General features: G+C 55.3%; 1 protein-coding gene across 1 annotated transcript; it reads left to right on the top strand.

Moving 5' to 3' along the window:
- Positions 1-56: 56 nt before the first annotated feature.
- EEF1A2 (eukaryotic translation elongation factor 1 alpha 2) lies at positions 57-14,765 on the top strand. The gene is made up of 8 exons (XM_075438750.1): positions 57-188; positions 1,760-1,982; positions 5,717-5,896; positions 7,107-7,403; positions 11,502-11,652; positions 13,082-13,338; positions 13,425-13,659; positions 14,391-14,765. Exons 2-8 carry the CDS (start codon positions 1,839-1,841, stop codon positions 14,516-14,518), a joined length of 1,392 nt encoding a protein of 463 aa, XP_075294865.1. The 5' UTR covers positions 57-188; positions 1,760-1,838; the 3' UTR covers positions 14,519-14,765.
- Positions 14,766-19,928: the final 5,163 nt, after the last annotated feature.

Raw genomic sequence — 19,928 nt, 5'->3', positions numbered from 1 at the left:
TCCCTCCCTCCTCCTCCTCCTCCTCCTCCCCCCGGCGCGCCTCCTCCTCCCCCGCCCGGTACCGCATTGCCGTAGTGCGGGGGGGGTCGCTGCATTGCGCTGTCGCCGTCAATAGGTGGGCCCCTCCCGGGGAGATAAAGCCGCCGGAGCCCAAGCTGGCAGCCTCTGCCGCCCCGACCGCCGCTCCGGTAAGAGCTCCGGGACCCCCGGGCCGGGGGGGGGGGGACCGGGCTCTGGGGGGGGTGTCCTGACACAGGGGCTGCGGCGGTTCCGTGCACCCCCATGGGGGGCTGCTTGAGGGGGTCCTGCCCCAGGGGCTGCGAGGGTTCTGTGTACACCCCCCCCTCAGTGTGCTATATGGGTATGGGGGGGGCTGCTTGAGGGGGTCCTGCCCCAGGGGCTGCGGGGGTTCCGTGCATCCCCCACTCCTCCGTGTGCTAGATGGGCATGGGGGGTGCTTTGGGGGGGGGGGGGTACTGTCCCAGGGGCTGCGTGGGTTCAGTGCACCCCCCCGATGTGCTGTATGGGCATGGGGGGCTGCTGGTGCTGCCAGTCCCTGGGTTGGGGGGTGCCCCTGGGTAGGGAGGGAGAGGATGGGGCTGAGCCATTCCTTCATCCCGCAGGTGCCTCTTCCCGCAGGTGGGGAATAACCGCCCCCCCCCCAGCCTTTAGCTCCTTGAGGGGGGGGGAATAACAGAACAAATCCCCGGTTCCCAAAGAGACCCCGCATCTCCCACCCTGGGTGCTGCTGGGGGGGTGCACGGGGGAGAGGGACCCGCACCCGGGGCTGGGCGCTGCCGGGTCCTGGAGCTGCGAAATGGCCAAATCCGGGCTGGAGCTGGTCAAGGGCAGCAGGGGACGGGGCAGCCGGGGCTGTTGCTGCCCAGGGAGGCTTCTCGCAGGGGATGTTATTGCCCACATGACTGACTCGCCATCAGAGCAGCAAACTCCTCCTGACCTCCTTTGGTTTTACGGGCAGATTCGTAAAATTGGATTTTATTCGACGTCAAATTAAAGCTCCTGATTGTGCCGGGTTTGTGTAGCAGCTGCAGAGCCATGGCAACGCCGGGAGATGCCAGAACAGCTCCCCGGATATATCGATTTGCGTTTTTAGCCTCCTCCCTCTGTTTCATGGCAGAAAAATACCATGAAACCCCCCCTTCCCCGCTGCAGGCTCAGCCTGTGCCGCCGAGCTTTCGGCAGCCCCGCTCGGGGGAGCGGGCGAGGGCTATTTTTGGCCGTCCCATTTTGCGGACACCATGTTGTCACCCGAACCGTGTGTGGCTTGGGAGCAGCTCGCGGGGACGGGCACCCACGGCTCCTCCCAGGGCACCCACGACATGGAGGAGATGCCCTCGGGTTTGGAAAGACCGAGAAGGCGGCGGCGGTGGTGGCCCTGAGCTGGAGGAAGGGTTTTTGGGGAGGAAGGGCACCTTCGAGGCACCGATGACGTCGCCCTGGGAATTGGGGGGGGGGGTCTCCAGAAGAATGGTGGAGGGCAAGGCGCCGAAAAACGTGGCATCTTGCTGAGACTTGGAGGCTGTACGTGGCAGCCGGGAATAGCCCGGCTGACGTCCTCCGAGGGCAGGTTGGCTCCGTCCCAGCCGGGCAGAGCTGCCAGACGAGGCCGGGCACCCGTGGCCGAGATGGGGCGCGTGGTCCAGCGGGAAGGTGGGGCGAAGGGAGGAGAGCCATTCCCGATGGGCTAGGAGGGTGCTGGCACGGGGGCTCTTTTGATGCGCCTGCCTCTTCCTCGCAGCCTCCCCGAAAACGCAGCTGCGTTCCCACAGCCCTCCCCGCCGCTGCCCGCCCCGGCCAGCCCCGCGTAGCCCACCAGCATGGGGAAGGAGAAGACGCATATCAACATCGTCGTCATTGGGCATGTGGACTCTGGGAAATCCACCACCACCGGGCACCTCATCTACAAATGCGGGGGCATTGACAAAAGGACCATTGAAAAATTTGAGAAGGAGGCTGCCGAGGTGAGGAGCCCGTCCCCCGGCGTGCCCCCCACCCCCCACTCCCACCCGCAGGGATGCTCCACACCGATGCCCCACAAGTGTCCCATGGGCAATACTCCCCTTTTCCTGGCACTGCCCTTCTCGTACCTTCTCTTTCTCCCTTTGTTCCCATCTATTTTTCTTCCCTCTGTACCTCTGGGTCTTCCCGACTCCTCTGGCCTTGGGAAAACAGGCCATTTGGGTGCTCGCCACCCTCTTCTCTGGAGCTGGGAGACTCCCTGCTGCGGGCTGTCGATGAGAGCAGGGGCATGGCGAGGTCTGCAAGATGGGGTTAGGGTTTGGAAGAGCCACAAACCATAGCGCTTCAGGGCATGAAATTCCTTCTAAATGTTGTGCACGAGGAGGAAAACCTGGTAATCCCTCGCTGCCGAGTGCAGGACTCTCAGAATTTCACTCTGAACCATCTATTTCCAGTGCCTGCTGGGGACAAGGTGCAGCATCAGCTGGACCACTCGTTTGATCCAGTTTGCTAAAATCCCCATTCTCAGTTTTCTCGAGCATATGGCCTGATGTGTACCTTCATGGGCAGCCTTTAATACAGAAAATCTGGTATGAAGCATGAGCATTTAAGTCAAATCCTTTTGTTTAACTCTTATGATGGTGTCATTTGTAGCAATAGAATAGTGCACGCATGTAGCAGGCTGTCGCACAGCAAAGCACCACCCAGTACCTCTAACGTGGCAAACACAAAGATTAAAGAGGAAGAAACAGTCTTGGGAAGAAAAACGTGAATTGGAAGCTCTCGGAAATTAATGATGGCAAATTCTAGAGAGGTGGGTGAGCCGGGGAAAAGCCCGGCTGTGTTACTGATAGGGCAGATCTGGTCTCTCGGAAGATGGCTTGTCGTCATCGTTCCAGGAATCTTTAATGCAGATAGCCCTCAATCTTTTTTTTTTTCTTTTTTTTTTTTTTTTCCTCTGGACAAGATCCCACAATTCAATGAAAAAAAAAAAAAAAAAGAAGGTTTACAGAGCTGCCACTCTGGATTAGATGTTGTGCTGTCTGCCTGCCTTAACCCTTTGAATTTGGCGATAGCATCCGAGCTAAACCACCCATTTTCCTGCCTCTGTCAGCCCTTTTTCGCAGCCCTTAAGCAAAGCGCTTCTTCCTTCATGCAAAATGATCTCTGTCCTCCCTGGTATAAAATGATCACCGATATCCCTCGATGTATGTCCCCCCCTGTACCTACAGATCAGAGATGGCGTGATCAGGTTGTTGGGGATGTGATTGCGGCTATTTTAATGGAGCAGACGCTGTCCCTGCCTTGCCGGAATACGCGGGGACTGGGAGCTGCTATTAATAGCCTATTGACAGAGCTTACCGACTCCATTTTCTGATGCAGGGCTGGGGAAGGGTTTGCTTCCATTAGGTGGCATTCGCAGGAAATGGAGGCCTGCGTGCACCCAAAAAGCCAACAAAAACCCCAGGGTCTGATATTTATTTTTTTTTTTTAAGAGAAAAGAGAAAGGATTATTTTTTCTTTTTGCCTCGGAGGCGGAGGTAACAATATCTCCGAAAGAAGAGTTGTTCTATTTTAAACAATAATTGGTATTTGTGGTCTCCAGACAGAAAGCTGTCGATCAAGGAAAATCAGGCTGTTTCTGTTACTGAACAGGGAAGGTATTGTGCAAAGCTAGATAATACCCTGGGTTTGTTTTTTTTTTTTCTTCAACAACAGCTCTGCGTAACTGAATATACCCCGTGAAAGGAGGGAAGCTGTTTGCTAAATAAAGGATCTCATTTGTCTTCAAGTTACAGGCGATGCCGAGTTCGGGGGGGGTTTCGCACGTGATGACCGGCTGCTTGCGTGCGTGGTTGTGGGTGCCTGCGATCAGGTGCTGATTCCAACTCAGAGAGCCAGGGGCCTGCTCTGTGCCTCAGTTTCCCCATCCAGAAGTGAAGGAATACGCTGCCAAAGGGGGAAAGGCTGTAGGATTTGCTCGTTGAGCTCCTACCCGCGAGCTACCTGATATTAATGCAATGCACAAAGTGCGCCGTTCCTCAGTGTATCTCTCATTTCCAGCAGTAAATGAGCACCTCTGACGACCCCCTCCCTCTTCCCCTGCCACGAGAGGGGTTCCATGTGTGTGCTGGAAAGGGTTAACCTCCGAGCTTCTGCTCTGCCCCCTCACTAAGCCCGATGCCAGGAGGATGCTTAGGAGCAGAGATTTGATTCTGGATTTTTCTACCCCCCGACTGCCCTTCCCACAGGCGTGAGAGCTCCCAGCTGCCCAGCGGGGATGGGGCATCGCCTTACGCCCCGGCATCCCTTCCTCGCAGAGGAAACCATCCCCTGGCTTTAGGATTTTGCCCGTAATCCTCCAGAGCAAGCTGCAAAGTCATCGCAGCGCTCAGCTGTTACGTAAACGGGCCGGCACCGTTAATTCCTGGGGCTGGCCGGGGCTGGAGTGCGGGAGCCAGGGGTGGACCAGCCCCCGGGCATGGCGTGGGCAGGGTGGGTTCAGATGTGATGCTGCATTAGGCTTCTTGGCGGGGATCATCACTGAAGCGTTTGCTGCTTGCGATCGGGAAGCGCTTCCCTCTGGACTGGTGATTTATAATTAATTGGCTAGGATGAATTTTACGCATTGATACTCCAGAAAAAAAAAATTGATTGCAGAGAACAGCAGGATGGATGGATGGGAGCGGGGTGTCGCAGCTCTGTCCTTGCACAGCAGTGAGAGCCCATTAAATCATTCGCAAATGACCTAAATTCCATTTTCCACCTTAAACAAAACCTTGCATCTGAGGGCAGGAGCCCGATGATCGATGCCCGTTAACCCTTTGCTTTGGCCGGGCTGCCCCGGCATGCAGCATGGTCAGTGAGGGGTGGTCTTGCCCTGCCCCCTCTCCACGTTGGCAGGATCCCAGCTTGGACTGGGAGCACCACCTCTACGCTGGGGGGGAAAGCCCGGCTCTCCCTGGTGGCATGACGTCAAAGGACATCGGCCCGAAGGAGAAAGTGGTTCAGAAGTGACTTTGCTTTTACCAAGGAGTGTGCTCGATCACGGGACAGAGAGATTTACTGTGGCTGATCTTGCCCAGCACGATTTTGTGCGTTACAATGTTGGCTGAGATTTTGGCCATTTGGCAACAGCAGTTGGTCTGGCGGCAGCTCACAGTAGCTTTTTGTGTGAATTCGCACTCTGTGGCAAAAATCAATCACATTTCTATCCTGCTCATAGCAACCATCTTGCATTTCATTTTCTTTTAACCCGTTCCCCTCCTACACTCCTGTCAGTTGTGGGCTCACTCGTGCAACGATGCCCTTTCCCACTAACCAGCTGTCGCACAGGTTCGGTTAATAGATGAAAATTCAACAAGAAGCAGCTTTCCACCACTGCAGCATGATTTCCCAGCATCGGTGCAGGACGATGGCGTTTCACAGAGGAGACCTCCTGGGTCATTGGCTCCAGCTCCTGCCCATCCAGCCCCACGCACAAATTCACTTCGCAGCTCTTCTTCCAGCCTCTCCTCCATCCTGTTGAGGAAAGCATTAAGAAGAGTATCTCCTTTCATCTGTATTTATTCATAAATAGATCATGGCTGCCACTGAATTTAGGGCATTTTACCTTCAGTGTTTGCAACGTGGCCCTCTGCCTATGTGAGCTTGGGATGTTCCCCGTGGGGTGGGTTGCCAGTACCAGTGCTATGGGCTTGGGTTTCTCACCAGCTCTTGCCTTTGTGTTGGCCAGATGGGGAAGGGGTCCTTCAAATACGCCTGGGTGCTGGACAAGCTGAAGGCCGAGCGTGAGCGTGGCATCACCATTGACATCTCGCTGTGGAAATTTGAGACCACCAAGTACTACATCACCATCATTGACGCACCTGGCCACAGGGACTTCATCAAGAACATGATCACCGGGACCTCCCAGGTGAGAAATGGTGGCCAGAAGGTGGAGGGCTGCCAGAGGTGGGAAGCTGAGGCTTGCTGACAAGCCCAGGGTCACGTAGGTGCTGTTGGAATCCTTTTGGAGGTGAGCAGTGGAGACCGCAGACATCAAGTGGCACTGAGTAGGCTGGGTAGCACCAGGGGACCCAGCTCACCATGGCCATGTTCCTCCCTGGGCATCTGGGAGAAAGGTCTTCCTTGGGCACGGAGAGGTGTTTTCTGCACCTCGTTTTCTCCACTTGGAGGAGGTGAGGATGAATATGGCTTCTATAGGAGGTAGGATGCTATGACCTGCAGGCCTTTGTGTGAGGGTGTCTCCCACATTGTTTTAGACTCAGCCAACTGAGGTACGCAAGAAAATTCCAACAAACCCTTGGGTTTTATTGGCTAAAGGAGACTCAGTGGGTCTTTTCTCCTTTCTTTTTCTTGAAACAGCTGTCTTTTGTCCCATAAACCACATCACATTGCCAAACGTCACAGAATCACACAGAATCACAGAATGGTCGGGGTTGGAAGGGACCTCTGTGGGTCACCCAGTCCCAACCCCCTGCCGAAGCAGGGTCACCTACAGCAGGCTGCACAGGACCTTGTCCAGGCCGGTCTTGAATATCTCCAGAGAGATACCTTCCAGGGTAGGGTGGTTTCTCCTCATTGCACTGCAGGACATTCCTGCATCTCACTGTGGTTGACGGGTGCTGAATGAACCTTGCTGTATGCCCAGTGAGATTCCCTTTGTGATGCCAGTTGGACTGGGCATGGCTTTCCATCAAACCCAGGCAGCTTCTGCTGCGGGCTCTGGGTACAGAAGTAAGCCAGGGAGCACAGTTTGCATGGCTGTAGTCTCATCCCTCACCCAGGGAGATTATTTGTAAGATTTCAGTAGGGTTTTAGATAAGGCCTTGGCTGTGCGTCCCTGGATGATCAAGATAAGGTCCTGGTTAGAGTCATGCAACCTGGAGGGACCCACTCTGGTTTCCAACCGGCGTTGCAAAACCATGCACAGTCTGCAAGTCTGAAATAACACAGTTAGGTCAGTCTTGAGGTAGACCAGCAGGGCTATGGGTAGCAGCTGGCAGGGATTCTGTCCAAGCCATGAGTAGCTTTCATTTAGGACTTACTCAAAGCTCTTGGGGGTGTCATCGGGAGCAGTGCTGTCTGGGGCCAGAAGCAATTTGTTAGCTCTCTCCTCCCAGGCTGACTGCGCTGTCCTGATCGTCGCGGCTGGGGTCGGTGAATTTGAAGCCGGTATCTCCAAGAACGGGCAGACTCGCGAGCATGCCCTGCTGGCTTACACCCTGGGGGTGAAGCAGCTCATCGTGGGCATCAACAAGATGGATTCCACAGAGCCCCCCTACAGCGAGAAACGCTACGATGAGATCGTCAAGGAGGTCAGCGCCTACATCAAGAAGATCGGCTACAACCCAGCCACAGTTCCCTTCGTGCCCATCTCGGGCTGGCATGGAGACAACATGCTGGAGCCCTCTCCCAATGTAAGTGTGCGTTGTGATAGACTTTTTCCCCCACCCTGACTATTGTGATCCAGGCTGAAGCTGACCTCCATGCTCTGAAAGCCGCAGGCACATTTCATGCACCCATTGTGCATGAAGGCCCATGTTGCCAGCGGAGATGTCTTTGTCACGTAGCTCTGATCACACCAAGCCAGGATGAATGGGCGCAGTGTTCACGGGCACGCTGGTTGCTGTACCGTGGCCAGACACCCCAGAAGCTAAACATGAGCATCTTCAGGAGACGATGGCTTTGCTTCTGGGATGAGATTTGAAGGTTTTGCATCTTCAGGCCCATCGTGACGTAAGAGCCATCCACAGCAATTGTCACTCTCAGCAGGAACGTCATGTATGTTTTTAGGGCATTGTTTTCTGAGGGAAATAGCACGATCTGGTGACAGGCTTGGAACGTCTCCCACTGTGCAGCCGGGCTCCTGCATGTTGGGCATCAGGTACCCTTTCCCGTCAGTGCCCTATGCCACAGTGGCAGCCACACCTCCTGGTCCAGTGCTGGGATCTCCCTTCTTAAGGTGACCTTTGCTTGGGGAGGCACCAGCTTTCCCACGCCAAAAGCATGGTTTCCTACAGCTTCCGTTTGGGTTGAGTCCTTGTCCAGTTGATTTTTACAAGGTCGCTCCCTCTGTGCATCAGTGATGGGGATGGTGGGCACACAAAGGCGGGGGGCTCTGGGTGGGCCAATGCCATTACTTCATATGACAGCAGGGGAGAAAGAAGAGCATGAAGGAGGATGGGGTCTTCTTGGCCAGCAGGCCACCAGTAGCAGTTGTTACCCTGACACTGGTTTTCTGGAGAAAAAGCTACCCCAGCTTTTGACTTCTAAAGAAATTATGAGCTGGAGAGTTCTGGACAGAGGAAGGTCCCTGCTCTCTGCTGGCTTCTGGGTGACCTTGAGCAAGTTGCTCAGATCAGAAACTCCCAGCAATCCCTTGTGAAATCTATGGAAAATTTGAAGCTTAAGGGGGCTTTAGGACTTCACCTGTGGATTATGGGTCAGGGGTCTGTGATGAGGGAGGCAATGCATGAGTGCAGCAGCAATTGAGGGAGCTCAGGGATCACGAGCCTGAGCTAGAGGAGTGCTGCAACGCAAGCTCACCCCGTCATGAAACACAGCTCGCAGCCTGGCATGAGAAAGGCATCTCGCTTGGGGCTGGCTTGGAAGGAAGGAATTTTGGGGGTGCTTGGGAGATTCCTGTTCCCCGCGGAGCAGAGCTGGGAGAAAGGTCAGCCGCGGCCATGCCAAAGCCAGCCGCATAGTTCCTGGGTGCCTCAAACCAGGCAGAGCCCAAATGTCAGCAGCTGCTGGGCCGGGAAGATGATCCCGAACAATTCTCCTATTAATAGGCTGCGGAGGGGAGACGTGGAGCAGGACGGGCCTTGGTGGCCCCCTTCCTCCGGACGGGCTGCAGAGCATGTTCTCAATGTGATGCACTGCCCAAGAGAAGGCAAGGGCCAAAATAACTTGCCCCTTTGCTGTAAGGAGGCAGCTAGCTCCAGGGTGGGCTCCCAGGAGCTGCCTGAGCTGGGGGAGTGGGAAGAAAGCCTGACCAGAGGGCTGGACCAGCACAAGCTTTGCTGGAGAGGGTGCAGGGTCCTCCCCATGCTGTGCTCCCCAGGAGGTCCCCATCCTGCCTTCGCAGGACGCCGGCTTGGGACAGATGCCTCTTCCCCATACAGCACCTCATCTAGGAAAGCTCACGCAAGAAGCTGGTGTAGATATCTCTCCTCTCATTCCTTGCCTGAAAAAGCTCTGATTTTTTTTCTGGCAGGGTTTTATTAAGGCACAAGGCAGTCAAGTGACTTGTCTGTCTGTCAGAGGACTTATCCAAAAGTGGGGATTAAAGCTGTGACGTCCCTGCAGCTCCTGTCACCTCGAGGTGAGGGGAGGTGTGGTGATACGTCAGGCTGGAGCCAGCTCTGCATGGAAGACTCCAGCCCACGTCCCTGTTGCACAGCAGCCCCAAGCCGACTGCAAAAAATGACGGCTGGATTGTGCTCGCTTCAAAATTTGACATTTGAGAGCTTTTTGGCAAATAGGGTTTTCTGTGAAGCCAGCTTTCTGTTGCTGCAGCCGGCAGAACTGGGCCATTCGATGTGGTTTGAGAGATTTTCACCCTGTGGGATTCTACAACCCAAATAATACCCAATCTGCGGCGCAAAGGAGCGTGGTGGCCCGGGGCTGCAGCCCCTGTGCTGCGTGGGGTGGGTGCGTTGGGATGCTCACGGGCTGGGTAAATCAGAGAAAGGCGACTGCTCTGGCTGCGGGGTTTGGTCAGATCCTGCTTTTGCCGTAGGAGTGGTGGAATAGGAATTGCTCTTTGGGAAGCAGATTTGGGGAATGCATGAGAGAGGTTTTTACTTCGGTGGCCCCAGGAGGCAGCGCAAACCCGGCTTTGCAGATGCTTCTCACCCTGGTGCTGTGCTGAGGTTTCACAGAGTGAATTTGCTCCCAGGTGCTGTCAAAGAGCATTCTTGTCATATGCTTGGGATGTCAGAAGTTTTTTGGATAAAGGATTGAAAGGAAAAGTGATGGCTCCGACACCCAGGTGTCATGGGACAGGGGTTGCCATTTCTCCCTGTCCCCGAGCTGTGCAGGGGCAGAGGGACGAGAGCTGCGGGCACACGGTGGCCGTCACCCTCGAGTTGCTGTCACCCTTAAGAGCAGAGCCCACGGGCAAGCAGCTGCTCCCATGGGCGCCTGCCCAGCGTTCCGGGCAGTGGACAGCAGGCAGGGGAAGGTCTGAGTCATCCCACGCATCACATGCGGCTCCGTCACCGGCTCGACGGATTTATCATTTCGCTGATCTGTTAGCCCGGCGCTGGGGCTGGCTGTGTGGCTGCAGTGCCCCGGGAAGGATCCCTCTGCAAAAGTGTCCCCAGGCTCCTCCTGCCACTGTCACCAAAGAGGGCGATCGGTGTCGGACGAGACTCTCCGAGGGAGGCTGACCTGAACATGTTCGATGCCGGCTGAATTCCCCGGCTGGACCCAGCTCTTCCCCTCGCTCCTCCCCAGAAGCGGTGCAGACTGCGGGATGGGAAACCAGCCCTAACACAGCTGTGTCCTCCCGGGATGGCTGTGGCACCGGGGGCACTCTGGGGGTCCCGAGTCACCCCTAGCCCCAGCCCTGTACCCAACGCGCTGTGCCGCTGACGTTGGTGCCGAAGGGAAAAGCCGCAGCCGTAACGTGTGCGATGGAGCTGGGGTGCTCCGCCAGCGTTTTACGTCTGAGTGGGAAAATGTTGCCTAAACAACCTCCTGCAGAGGAAGGGGGAACAACTGTGCAGACTCTGATCTCTGTTAGTTGTAGCAGGGTTGTTTCAGACCCAGGACTGAATTTTTCTTGCCGGCAAGCCCCGGGCATTGCTACAGCTTCCAGATGTGCAGCACCAGCCCAAGAAAGCACTGTCATTCCCTGCATTCAACCATGGCCTCTGCTGAGCACATTTCCCTACCTCTCTGCCTCTTTTCTGGCCGATTTTAGCTTCAAGGGTCCAGTTTAGGCCAGGAGCAGAGAGCATCTGTGAAAATGATCCTGCCCCTTCGCAGCCCTGGTGTAAGCGCCAGGTTTCCATCATCCTCCCAAGCCAAGGGTTAAAAACCAAACCCGTGAGGGGTTGTAGCAGGAGCGAGCGGGGAGAAGCGTCTGTCTGGGTCTCACCTTGGAGAAACTCAGTTTCCAGGAGTGAAGGTTGGGCACTTTGTAGCTGGGACTTGGCTGGAGACCCTGTGGTCCTTTTGCTGGAGGGCAGGATCCAGGCAGCTGGTGGAGCACCCGTGGTGGGAACAGGGGCTATGAGCTTGCTGGACTTAACCTCTTCCATCCTTTTTCTCCTGATAATGAATGTTTTGCACTTTTCTAGGAGACAGGGGGGAGATTGAGCAAGGGGGTGCAGATAAGCCTTCAGGGATGGTGGAGTGAAAGGAGCTCCCCAGCCCCCACATAAAGCCAGGATATAGCTGGACTGACTCCATGAAGGTTGTTCTGGTGGGACATCTCTCTGGGATCACCTCCGGATGCTGAGGACAGGCACACTCAGTGCATGTTGTTGTTGCTCTGTTTCCAGATGCCTTGGTTCAAAGGTTGGAAGGTGGAACGCAAGGAAGGCAATGCCAGTGGGGTGTCCCTCCTGGAAGCCCTGGACACCATCCTGCCCCCGACCCGCCCCACAGATAAACCTCTGCGCCTGCCCCTCCAGGATGTCTACAAGATTGGAGGTGAGCAAAAGCCTTGCCATGCCCCTCTTCTCTCTGCTTCAACCAGAGCCTTCGTTCCGCAGGAGTTTGGGAAGGACATTTCCAGGTGTTGGAAGACTGGAGGGACTGGACTCTGAAAACTTGAGATAATGTTGGGGAGAAGGGTATTAGCTCCAGGGCAAAGACCCCATTTGAGAGTGGGCTGTCTGGGGCTGGAGGTCAACATGCCCAAAGGTGCCCGAGGACCAGAGAGGAGCAGCAGGTTGTGAGCTCTCCACAGGGAACTCGTGATGCCAACACGGCTGCAAATCTGGGTGTCCCAGAGGTCACGGCTGCCAGGGCAAGATGGAGGCAGCAAAAACGTGCTGGGGCATGGATAAGGGACGAGGCCAGCGGGGAGGGCCACCGGTGAGGCTGGTGCACGGCGGCTTGGCCGCGATCTGCCCATGCTTCCCAAATGCTGGTGTCCATCACCAGCACCTCCGCCCGCCGAGCTGGACCGCGGCGCCAGCCATGTAGGGAGAGCATCGGTTGGCGCATCTCCCTTTCCCTCCGGAGCGGTGACGGGGACACTTTTCTGAGCTATAAATACCCTGTGAGCTCTCTGACCCGCTGGCAGCAGCGGGCAGCCCTGCTGACTCCCCGGCTGCCGGATCAGGCAGGCGCAGCCGTCTCCAACCCTTTTCCCCACTTTTCCAAGGACATGTGCACTGCAGAAACCAGGCAGGGATAGGACATGGGTTTTAGCAGGTGTTTTAATGCAGCCTTTTGACTGCATTTCACCATGAAAGATGGTGAGCAGGTCTGTGTCCTTCCCTAGCCCAGCTGGGGGAAAGAGATATGCTTTTACCAGTAGGCAGGTCCTTAGAGAGCCAAGACACCGTGGGAAGGGGGAGGTGGAAGCAGCAGGGTGGACGTGGAGGAGCCGTTGGTTCCAGCCAACCTTCCTGACCTCTTTTCAAGTTTGTTTCTCTTCGTGATTCTTCACCTGACTCCAAAGGTGAGTTTTCCCAAAGTCTCCTGAAGACACAGGGTATAAAAGGTCCCCTTCATTTAATTAGCCACCCTCGTTCCCTGGCACAGCTTCCTCCCATGTTAATGGTGTGGCCATCAGTGTTGTGTTGTGTGCACGCTGCGAAGTGCCCAGTCCTCCACGTAGAAGATGCCACAGCTGCTGCAAAGGAAGAGCTCTCAGGGCACGTGGGTTGCTCAGGGCCTTCTGATTCTGGTGTTACTCCTTTTTTACAGAACATGGGGTAGAAAGGATGGACTCACGGTATTTTTGAATAGTGTTGATCTTGCAGCTAAAAAATGTGTTTTTGGGGCAAGAAGAAAACGTGTTCTTTAGTGAAAACCACTGGAAATATCTTGCTTTTGCTGCAGCCAGGCTCTGGCCGAGGAATACGCAAATCAGGTAACATTTTGTTCTGCTCTGTCCTTGTCTGCGCAGGGATCGGCACGGTCCCCGTGGGCCGGGTGGAGACCGGCATCCTGCGGCCAGGCATGGTGGTCACCTTTGCACCTGTGAACATCACCACTGAGGTGAAGTCCGTGGAGATGCACCACGAGGCCCTGAGCGAGGCTCTGCCTGGGGACAACGTTGGCTTCAACGTGAAGAACGTCTCCGTCAAGGACATCCGCCGTGGGAACGTCTGTGGGGACAGCAAGTCAGACCCACCTCAGGAGGCAGCGCAGTTCACGTCTCAGGTCAGCAGAGCTTGTGGGGCCACCACGCAGGGTTTGTCACCATCCACTGGCTCCTGGCCCTGCCCTGACACTGCTCTGTCCCCCAGGTGATCATCCTGAACCACCCCGGCCAGATCAGTGCCGGCTACTCGCCCGTCATTGACTGCCACACCGCACACATCGCCTGCAAGTTCGCTGAGCTGAAGGAGAAGATCGACCGGCGCTCCGGCAAGAAGCTGGAGGACAACCCCAAGTCCCTGAAATCGGGCGATGCGGCCATCGTGGAGATGATCCCCGGCAAGCCGATGTGTGTGGAGAGCTTCTCCCAGTACCCACCCCTCGGTAAGGGAATGGCTCTTTTGAAGTCTCCTGCAGAGGAGCAGAAAATCTCTATGATTGTAGAGCTCACACCAGACATGCTGAGCCTCTCCCAGTATTCCCCACCAGTTAGACTGGGGAGGGACCTGAGCATGTTTTGTTGCTCCCCTACGTGCTGGGGGTGCAAAATCTGATGCATGAACTATGTTAGGGCTGGTGGGGTGGGACGGGCTATCTGCTGAGCTGGGTTTCCAAAGCTAGGGAAGGGTTTTCCCTCTGGGAGCAACAGGGCCTTGCCTTCAAAGTTCCTGAACCCTGACAGTTTCTGAATACAGAAATATTTTTCAGCTTCCCTATCTCTGTCCTAAACCACAGCTGGTCAGGAGAAGAAAGAGTGGAGTTTGCTCAGGAGAGGACACCTTTTAATGCAGGGAAGTGCTATGCTTTCCTTGGATGATGTTGCACATCTGGAAGCTTTAGGAATGCCATGAGCTTGCAGAGAGCAGACGTGGTTTAAGCTTAATAAATAGCCATTTAAACAGAGAGGAGCATCAGGCTGGCTTGGTGGTCAGAGCAAGCGTTGGTGGCTCAGGGCTGATTGCTGCCTGCAGGAACCTGCTCCAAGGACAGGGGTAACGCATGGCACCATGAGTGGTGGGTGCAGATCCCATTGTCACCCACCCAGAAGATCTCAGCCTTAGGGAGGGCAAGGCAGCCGCGTTTCGCTCACATCCCCCCCTCTCTCCACCCCGCAGGCCGCTTCGCTGTCCGTGACATGCGGCAGACCGTGGCCGTGGGCGTCATCAAGAACGTGGAGAAGAAAAGCGGTGGGGCTGGTAAAGTCACCAAGTCTGCCCAGAAGGCCCAGAAGGCTGGCAAATGAATCGTGGGCTCCCAGTGCATCGCGCAGAAACCATCCCTGACACCAGGACGCTGCCACCGTCTCCCCCGGGCGCATGTGTGCACATCAGCTTGTAAGAGTTTATATGTCAACGACTGGATGCTCACCATTAAGGTCCAGTGGAAATTCTTTAAAAGGAAAAGCATGTTCCAGCGTTTGTGAGGCTTCATGTTAATTTTACCAATAAAACTGGTACAACATCCACAGTGGAAAAAAAAAAAAAAGAAAACAAACAAAAAAACAAAAAAGCAAAACCAACCAACCAACCCAAAAGGTGTGGAGCTCTGTGTGTCTGTCTGTCATTGAGAGGGGCTGGTGTTGCTGGGTTTTGTGTAGTCCCACTTAGAGCAGATGGTGGGGATGGGCTCAGGTGGAGCTGGGATGGAAATCTGGAGGAAGGAGGGGAGCTTGGTACCCCTGTTCAAGATGTTACCCCGGGCCCAGCCCTTCCCCAGCTCTTGCCCCTCGACTGGTGCAGGTGTCTGGTCTGATTCCCCCTGCCTAAATCAGGGGCTGCTCTCACAGCAGTCTGGGTTTTGATGTTCTCCTTAACCTGCTCAGCCCTCTAATGTCAATTATCAAGGCTTTCATTATAATTTTTTCCATGCAAAACAAGCTTATGTTAACCCCCTAAATTTATGCCATGTAAAGAGAGAAAATAGCACACCCCATACCTCCTGGAAGGGCTGGCAGCATCACTTTTATTCTTTATTACCCCATCATTTTGGGAAACGTGGCCAAGGTTGCCTTCTCTCTACGTGCTGTTTCACCTCACACGTGGCCAATCCCCCAGCCCTTTCCAAACATGGCAGAGAAGTTTCTCCCTGATCGAAGCCATGTGCTGGAGCCCAGATGAGACTCAGGACTCCCAAGAAGCCCCAAAGCTCATGGTCTTCACCCGGGACGGTGTCTTGGCTCCCTTTGCAAACGTGCAGCCTGGGGCGAGGTCCGTGCCTCTCCCCACCCTGTGCCAGCTGCCCCGATCCAAAGGGATGTGGTTGGGACTGACCCAAACACCATGGCCAGAAGCTTTGAGGGGCAAAGGGTGGGAGCACCATGCGCCGGAGGTGGTAGGGCAGGGCAGGAAAGTGGAGGGAGGAGGGGTGAGGGTGCTTCTGGGGACATTTCCAAGGGACCTTTCCTCCCTGACGAGGGGGTTAGCAGCGTGCTGGGCATCCTGAGGCTGTCTGTGCTCATGGCTTGGCTTTTAGGAGAAGACAGTGCTGGGAGTGGACGCCGTGTGCAGGCTCTGTGAAGGACAGCATCATGCGAGGGCCTTCCCAGGAGAGCTCCAGAGACACAAGCATCATTACTGCTTGTGCTATAGGAGGCCTTAATGATCCTAATTAACATCTGACACTCTGCAGCGCTAAGTGTCCCCAGGCAGAGCCTCAAGCAGCCGTCACCAAGTTGAATTACAGAAAGCGCTGCATGAAGCCACCACCGCCTGCTCCCCCAACACCCTCCCCATCCCATGTCCTGGTCTGACAGCAGACAGACACGTACCGACCTCCTGAGCCACCCTCCCCAAATCTGTGAGCACAGGCCACCAAGGCTCCTCGCCCCTCTGCACACTCCCAGGAGCCACCAGCTTCATCCGTAGAAATCGATTTGATGCCCAAGGTCTTTGCAGTGTTTGGACTCTGTGAAGAGCCGTGTCCTTGGCGTGCCACAAATTGGAAGGGGATCTGGGGATCCCTCCAGGCACAGCACGGCCATGGGAGCAGGCTGTTTCACCACTAATAGTTTAATCTCATCTTCCAGCTCCTCCTGCATTTCCCAGTTCCTGAGGCATGCTGTCCTTGAGCCAGCACGGCGGACTTGTCCCCCTTCCCGGGTATTTCCAAGCAGGGGGGGAGAACATTATCACGTACATGTTTTTCCCTCATTTTTAAAAGCAGCAGGAACAGGAACTCTTGCGGGAACATCCCTCCCATGCTGTTCAGGAACCTCCATCTCTCTGGTCCCCAGTGGAAGCCAGTCCCCGGCACAGCAGGAGTGGGGACAGCCTTGGGGTCAGGTGAGGGACAGAGCGGAGCAGGCGCACAGTCTGCCTTTGGTCCTCCTCAGCTATTTTAAAAGCAAAAACAAGTTTAACAAAACCACAGCTACGTTTCCATAGAAATCTGCCAGGGGAGCTGTGAAAGATGCTCTGGGAGTGATGCACAAGCGGTGCGGTAATTAACAGTGTAGCTGCAGGAAAGGAAAAACACAAAACCCAGAGGATTTCGCTCAAACCTGCTCACAGCAGGTCCAAATTTTCAGCCTCATTCAGCGCAGTTGATACCCCATCTGCAGGATCAGAAAGAAGAGGCAGGCCCTGAAGCGAGGTGTCTGCAGCTGCAGCATCCCCTGTTTTGGGAGGTTTGGATCAGGCTCTGTAGAGAGACAGAATTAGCAAAAATATTCTAATTTAGACCCACTTCAAAGCATGAGGTTCAAAAATGAAAATGAAGTATGCTGAGTTTCTGGGGATCTCAAATCAAAATCAAATGAAGCCATGACCTGCCTCCATCCAAACCTTGGGTTTGAGGACTCGTGGTGGATCTGGATTTTAGGACTGGATCAGCGACCCACCATGTGCCAATCATTGCCCGACCCCACAGGGCTTGCAGGCACCCTGGGGATGATGCTTCTTTTGGGGTCGGTGACCCATTTTGGGGTTCTACCAACACTATAACCAACCCAGCACCACGCTGAACCGGGCCACAGATGGCTTTTGGAAAACGTTGCTGTGAACCCAAGCTGATCCGAGAGCACCGTGTGAAAGCAGGTGGGTGTTGCGTGGCCTGTGGTTATATATAGGGCTGTGCTGTTGGGATGCATTTTAAAACACTGACTTCTCCTCCAGTTCCTCCCTGCCACTGCCAGGTGCGCTGGGACCTCACGACCGAGGACTCGGAGGCATTTTTTCCTAGCAACTTTCTTTTTTTTGGAGGCATTTTTCATCGCTGTCCTCCCTGCAGGCACCGCGGTGGCTGCTTCCCCTCCGTAGCAGCCTCAGCGATGCCATCTCGTGGAAAGAGGGACAAAGTCCTTCTGGAGCAGGTGCCAAGGAGAAGAAACCCAGTCCCAGATCCCACCTCTGCAAAGCCTGGCCCTGGCAGGCAGCGCGTCCTAAGCAGAGCTGCAAAGTGCTTATTGTTGTTTCTTTGGAGACCAGAGTTTGCAAATGTGATTATATTACCTGAAATTTAAAGCTTGTAGGGGGAAAACTACTAGAGGTTGCAGGAAAGCCAAGGAGCATCAGGGCTGGCTGGCTCTCAAAAAGCTGATGAGCTCCTGTTCAAGAGAGTGTTTGAGAAACCAACGGATCTGGAAGAAGAGGGAAGGAGAGGGAGGTGCGGTGGGGCTGGATGTGGACCAGCATCCAGTTTCCGAAAGAGATGTCATCGTCACGATGCAAGCACGCCTCTCTCACAGCATAGCACTGATGCCTCACTGGGGTTTCCTGATGGAGAAGGGAAGACCCCACGAAGTGGACCATCCTCCAAGGTGCCAGCGGACACCTCTGCCCACCCCCAGCCTGGTGCTGGCCGCTCTCTCGGCATCCACTGGAGAAGGAGGAATGAGTAACTTCTTTCCCACGTCTACCCCACAGGCCTTGTGTCTGGCTGTGTGTTGTTAATAATTTAAGGTACGTTTCCTTAATCCACCAGAGCCGACTGGCCAACTCAGAAGGCACTTTGAGCTGCTCTAAAAAATTTATAAGGCTGTTGCAAGACTGCGAGTGGAATTCATGCTGCAGATGCTGAGCTGGGTGAATTCGAGCTGCCCGCTGCCCTTCCGCGCTTGGAGGCCGAGTTCAAGCATCAGCCGCAACCTCCCGCCTGCCTGGGCACGTCCCTGCAGAAACCCAGCGCAGGCAGCACGTCACCAGGCAGGGTCCCGGCCCCCGGCACATCAGTGCGGAGCGTTGCGTGGCAGCTTGGACATGTGAGAAAGCCTCTCCGGTTAAGGCAGCTCCTTTCCAGTTTCTCCCTTCATCTGTCACCAGTCTCCCAGTAGGTTTTGCTGAACCTTGACCCCATGCGGGCAGTGAGGTCCTGCCTGTCTCATGTTAACTCAAAAGCCATGATGACATCTGGAGCATTTCAATAGCATTTAGAAATGCACCCCCACTATGGGGGAAGACCAAGTGGAGATCTCCTGACCTTCTATCACGTTCCTGCTACCTTGGAAGCCAATGCCACCAACTGCCAGGGAAGCCAAGGTGCACTCCAGCTCCCTGAACACCAGCATCACCAGGGGACATCACCTAAGCGGGTCCTGCCGTCGCCTGCTGGCGATGGAGGTGATGAACCATCTAAGGTAGAGGTGGGAATGATGCAGATGCAGCATGAAGTGCATGACTACACGACCTTGGAAAGCGAGTTTATCACCGACCAACACCTTTGCCTGGGGGCTGTGTCCTAACAGCAGCCGCTTGCCTTCTCCTTGGGCACTTTCATGGCACGTTTCACCTTCCAAAGCTCTGCTGCCGGTGAGTAGATCTCCATCCAGCATGGACATAGACCACCGCTGCTCTGCTCCCCAGCACATGTTGCTGGGCTTGGCCTCTTCCCTGGAGCAGATCTGCACGGTGCTGAGCACCCATGTCTGAGCAGATGGGGTTGGGGCTCCCACGCCAGCCTGGGCAGTGCCTGGCCCTGGGCTTTTCATCCTTGGGACTGGCTTTCTGTACAGCAAGCTGGTAACACAAAACCCTCGGGGTAAAAATCCTCGGGAAACAGATGATGGGCCAGATCCAAACAGGGAGAAGAAGGATGATCAGGGCAGAGAAAAGCCTCCCGTGTCTGGGTGGGACTCATCTCTCCATCCTGTTTTCTCCGTGCCCTCGCCACAAAGTGCATCAGCCACGCTTGGCCGGATCCTGCCCCAGAGAGGTACAAATTTAGGGAGGAGGGTAGCAAGCCAGACCCTCCCCAGCATTTTACACCTTGTCAAGGACCAAACCTGGGAGGGTTTTACTCATTTCCTTTAACCACCTCCCTCTGCATCCCCCCGTTTGAGATCCACGTTGCCGCTGTGAGCCCAAGCCTGGGGGAACACAAAGCAGCGTCTCTGGCCAGGACGATGCGCCATGCCCCATCCTCCTCTTGGCCTGCGCCTTCACCCCGTGCACAGATATTGCTGATCTGCAGGAGAAATCCGAGCTGTGACACAGCCCAGGGCCAAGCTCCCAGCCAGCCCCTCCTGCCCGCCCGCCTGCGAGGGAGCGCTCGGATACCTCGGGTGCTTTACGCAGAGATGCTGCAGCATCTTCAAATAACGCATCTCGGCCCCATTCACAAACCCTTCCGTGTGTCAGGCTGCCTGCGAATTTAGGATGGCCTGTTTCTGCCTAGTCTAAATGATTTCTAATCACCCCTCCTCTGGCACTCTCTTCATG

The sequence above is a fragment of the Opisthocomus hoazin genome, chromosome 18 (genome assembly GCF_030867145.1).
Source record: "Opisthocomus hoazin isolate bOpiHoa1 chromosome 18, bOpiHoa1.hap1, whole genome shotgun sequence".
NCBI lineage: Eukaryota > Metazoa > Chordata > Aves > Opisthocomiformes > Opisthocomidae > Opisthocomus > Opisthocomus hoazin.
This window is presented reverse-complemented; position numbering and strand designations above follow the sequence as displayed.

What these genes read in the sequence shown, in the direction of transcription:
- EEF1A2 (XM_075438750.1), top strand. Translation starts at nt 1,839, where the DNA reads ATGGGGAAGGAGAAGACGCATATCAACATCGTCGTCATTGGGCATGTG. An exon ending in TGCTGGAGCCCTCTCCCAAT is followed by an intron (nt 7,404 to 11,501) that starts GTAAGTGTGCGT and finishes CTCTGTTTCCAG; the next exon opens with ATGCCTTGGTTCAAAGGTTG. An exon ending in CAGCGCAGTTCACGTCTCAG is followed by an intron (nt 13,339 to 13,424) that starts GTCAGCAGAGCT and finishes TCTGTCCCCCAG; the next exon opens with GTGATCATCCTGAACCACCC.